At 33.3% G+C, this 5,034-nt stretch overlaps 1 protein-coding gene across 1 annotated transcript in view; it reads left to right on the top strand.

The window, feature by feature from the left end:
- PDE3A (phosphodiesterase 3A, cGMP-inhibited) overlaps positions 1–5,034 on the top strand; it is a 436,853-nt gene that overhangs the window by 380,211 nt on the left and 51,608 nt on the right. The window contains exon 10 of the mRNA XM_006866012.1: positions 3,488–3,599. Within this exon, the coding sequence (XP_006866074.1) occupies positions 3,488–3,599 (112 nt within the window). The remainder of the gene's footprint in view (positions 1–3,487; positions 3,600–5,034) is intronic.

Below are 5,034 nucleotides of genomic sequence, written 5' to 3'. Positions count from 1 at the left end.
AGATACATTGATCAATGGAACAGAATTGAGAGTCCAGAAATTAACCCATTCACGTACAGCCAACTGATTTTCAACAAAGTCCCTAAATATATCGTATGGAGAGGTGATAATGTCTTCAACAGATGGTGCTGGCAGAACTGGAAAGCAATATGCAAAAGATTGAAAGAAGACCTTTACCTCAAGCCTTATACAAAAACCAACTCCACATGGATTTAAGACCTAAATATGGATCCCAGAATTATGAAGGCCATCAATGAAAAAATAGCGACAAATGTGAGGCCTCTAATTCAGGTACTACACAGACTACCAAACATTTTGAAAACTACACAAACAAAAGTAGTCAAAATAGATGAGTGGGACATACTAAAAATTAAAAACTTATGTGCATCGAAAGACTTCACCAGAAGAGTAAAAAGGGAACCCACGGAATGGGAAAATATCTTTTGCAATGACACATCAGACAAGGGATTCCTTTCTAAAATATATAGGAATATTCCTCACCATTTTAAAATAACACTCTAAATATCCTATGTTGTCTTATTTTTTCATTATTTTTATTGTTTGGCTTTAAATTGGCTCAGAGATAATAAAAAGCTGAAGATATTTAGTTGTATGGGGTCACGTTGAACCAAAATTGACTCAGTGGTAACTAACAGTAATATTGCTTTTGAAATAATGGTGGTAGAATTTGAAGCAGTTAAGACTAGAATCTGAAGCTAAAATGCTTAGCTTGAATCCTGTCTGTGATCTGTATCATCTATATGACCTTAGGTAAGTCACTTAATAATATCCTCATGTTTCAATTTCCTCTGCTTTCAAACAGTAATTAATAATACATATTGCCTATGTTGTTATGAGCCTTAATTACACGAAGAGACTTCAAAATGTTCATGAAAAAAATGAAATTCAAAGATAGAATGATTCCATGAACTTTTGAAACTATCTGATGTATGAAAAATTAATATATGTAAAGTATTTACAGAAGAAATCTCATGTATTTTATGTCACATGTTTGTGCTGCTGCTGTTGCTATGATTATTATTTAAATAAAGCACATTAGGTGCTTAGAAACATGAACTCAAATGCTTTTATAGTCTAAAGTAATTATGGTAGAAAACAGACAACTAAAAGGAGATATAGTTTAAATTATACTGTGACAGATATTAGTAACTTCACTTTTTACTGAACTTTAAAAGAAACAGGTAGGAATGTTCATTACAAAAAAAAAAAATAAAGAAGAAATGCATTTGTCATTCTTCATTCTGTACAAAAAAGTACATAGCAGTTGACATGAATAAATTATACAATCTATTCACAATAGATAGATTCAATTCTTAATGAGATGGATTGGCACAAAAGCAACATCAATGGGCTCAAATGTAGCAATGGTAGTGAGGTTGACCCAGGACCGGGCAGTATTTCATTCTGTTGTGCATAGGGTCTCTGTGAGTCTGAAATGACTCGATGGCTCCTAACAATTCTTAATCAGTTGCTAGAATGCTCCTTTCAAAATATGACTAAGTCATTCTGCTCTAATCTCTCCACTTCACTCAGAATACAAGCATTTAAAATGGTCCAACTCCCAACATTCCAGTCCACTTCCACCTCTACCCTAGTCACAGCTACCTTTCAGACTTCAATTCCTAATATTCTCCTCATTCACTTTGCACTACCCATGCTGGCCTTCTTGATCTTTCTTAAATACATTGGACATACCTCAGAATCTTTGAACTGGCTGTGTGGAAAATGTTTTTTTTTTTTTCTTATGTAGCTCACTCTGTATCTCCTTCAAGTCTCTTTTCAACTCTTTCCTTCTAAATATGCTTACTCTCAATATCTTCTTTCACATAACAACTGCCTTGCCCTCCCTGTTTTCCAAATCATCTATCCATGCTCCACTTTTTCTTTAACCATTGAATTTATCACCTTCTGAAATAGTATATAGCCTACTCATTTACTGTGGTTATTGCTGTAGGATAAGCACTGGAGTGCTAACTGCAAGGTGGGTGGTTCATATCCAATCAAGCCACTCCTTGGTAACTCTATACAAAGTTGCTAAGAATTGGAACCAAATTGCCATGCATTTAACAACAATAAAACATTTACTGTCCTCCCCCGCTAGATGGGAAGAGCCATAAATCAGGCTATATTTGTTTTGTAGACCCATATATACCACATACATAGAAAATTATTTGTCAAATTACAGCTAATATATTCTAAATGAATTAAATCCATTTTTGGTGATGTATGTATGTGTGTGTATGTATGTATATATATATATAGCATATATATAACACAAAGTGACTATATCATTGAAAGAATATTAGTAAACTTGAATAGATTAACATTCACTGACAAAAAGAAAATATTAAAGCAGTATATTAGAGAGTTATAACAAATATCTCATGTGAATTTTAAATAAAAATGTTGATAATAGAAAGGATGAACAATTTTTCTTAAAATATTCTTACCTGGTGTGGCACTGTAAGATAAACACTGACCATAAGGTCAGTGTGAACCTATACAGAGTTGTTATGAGTCAGACCTGACCCAATGGCTCTTAACAACAACAACAACATATCCAATATAGTGCTTTGTGACATGAGATAAAGTTATTTCAAATGTTGCTATGTTCTGTTCTGCTAGATGAATTACCATGTATTTCCCCACTAACTTCTAAATTTCTGTGGGGTTTTTTGTTTGTTTTTTCCCTTTTTCCATCATTTGCATGTCCAATGTACCTATTGCATTAAAAAATATTCACCAGGTAAGTCAGTCATTGGAAAAAGAATATATATTTGGAGAAATAAGAGATAAATTAAGTAAGAGAAAATAGTTCAAATATTGATACTTTTATTAGTTTAGAAAATATATATGTTTTAGTTAAGCCAACTCTTCTCTTTATCTCATAGTTCTCTCCCCTTATTCATTATTTAAGCTGTAACTCTGTGCCATTAGATTGTGAAAACAATTTTGGAAAAAATTAGTCCAAATTAAAGCTTCTTTTCTCTCATTCTTTAATGTTTATGATATGTACTATGAAATTAGTACTATAATATGTATTACTCCCTAGTCATTCCATATAGTATACACTTTAATACTCCTTTATGCACTGACATATTGCTATGGTAAATTTGCTACAAAGTTCCTTGGATATATAGAGAGACTCTACCCTTAAAAATTTACTATAAACCCCTTGAAGTCAAGGACTACAAGGGCTAAGCACATAGATGGCTTCATTGTATACTTGATTTCTCATTCCCAGTTAAATGTGCTCTACTGTCTAATATAGTTGATGGAATATTGTTTTTGTTATGTGCCATTGAGTTGGTTCTGACTCATGGAAACCCAGTGTAGGGCTTCCAAGGAAAAGGACTGATGGGTTTGAACTGCTGACCTTGCAGTTAGCAGTGCAGTGCTTGGTTGATTTCTTTATATCTTAAACACACTGAGGGTTATTTTATAAGGCTGTCTTTCTCTTTTACAGGTATCTTACAGACTTTTTGAAGACATGGGCCTCTTTGAGGCATTTAAAATTCCTGTTAGGGAATTTATGAATTACTTTCATGCTTTGGAGATTGGATATAGAGATATCCCTTGTAAGTATAAGTTGCTTGTGGAATAGTATCTTTTCAATCTTTTAAATTTGCTGTTATTGGCTAGATTCTGCATCACCAACAACTAATACACACTGTAGATACTCAATAACAGGATATAGTGGTGAGAAGATAAGGCCTGCATTAGAATCCTGGCCCCTTTTCTTACCAGCTGTGTTCACCCTGACTTCTACATGCCCCATTTCTTTATTCATATAAAAATGTGATCATAATATTTACTCTTACTAATAATATGAGGATCGGATAATATTTTAAATGAGCTATAACACTTTGTACAGAAGTGACATTTAACTGATTAAATAACCAGATGTTACATTTACTGCTTACTTTATAATCTGTTTCTTTCTTTAGATGAGTGACTTTGTTCTGATATCTGAAAAGTTACCCAGCTAGGCCACTAAGTGTTGGTGCTTTCTTAATATAAGATAAACTTGGCTGTGAGTAGAAAATGAAAAAAAAGAATTATCCGTAAATGATTTTGGAAAAATACATAAATTGGAAAGATTTTAAATTCATAAATAAGAAGGTCCAAAGATAGGTCCATGATTTGCAGTACTCCAAGCATAATTTGCCATCAATAACAATGAGATATTGGAACACAGATGTGTTAAATAAGAATTTCAATATATAACATTTCTAGTCTTATCAGAACACACAAGTAGAACTGTCTTACATGCTGCAAAATATATGGAACTGAGGAAAATGTTCTTAGATCAAACCAGGGAAGTTCTAGAAATGTGTAGAAATTGTGTGATACTTTAAGAGAATAAATGTAAAGCATGAAAGATAGTAAAAAATTATACATTGTTTGGAGCATGTTACTTAGGAATACAAGGAACAAGCAGGCTCAAAAAGGAGAAGTAAACAGTTAAAAGTTTGTATGTGTAATATAAAATGTATGCTGAGTGAATGAATACTCCCCCTTCAATGTTTTATAAGATAAAATCTTGATATTTTTATATTACAAGATTTTTATTTTAGGACCTTAAAATGTTTTCATTTAAAAGGGGGGAAAGAGGAATGTGAGAGCACTGAGTGGCCTGGGAAAGTCAGGCTGATGTGGCCATGGACGTTGGAAGAAAGCTATGGAAAAGAGGTAGTTTGGAAGGACTGCAAAGTAAGCCCGGCTTTGTTAATGCCATTTTCCCAGGGTCCACTTTGTTTGGAAGCCTGTGAATTGACTAAGTGTCTGTGATATATCAGAAGTTAAGGAGTTAAATAAATAAGACTTAACAAAAACAATCAGGACATCTAGTCACCAGACTAAACTTCCAAATTAATGTTATGTTTCCATGTATATTTTAATGATTTATCTGCTGCTGCTGTGTGCCATCAAGTTGGTTCTGACTCATCGTGTCCTGTGTAGGGTTTTCAAGGCTGCGAATCTTTATGGGGGCAGAAGACCTTATCTTTCTCC

The sequence above is a fragment of the Chrysochloris asiatica genome, unplaced genomic scaffold (genome assembly GCF_000296735.1).
Source record: "Chrysochloris asiatica unplaced genomic scaffold, ChrAsi1.0 scaffold00086, whole genome shotgun sequence".
NCBI classification, from domain to species: domain Eukaryota; kingdom Metazoa; phylum Chordata; class Mammalia; order Afrosoricida; family Chrysochloridae; genus Chrysochloris; species Chrysochloris asiatica.
This window is presented reverse-complemented; position numbering and strand designations above follow the sequence as displayed.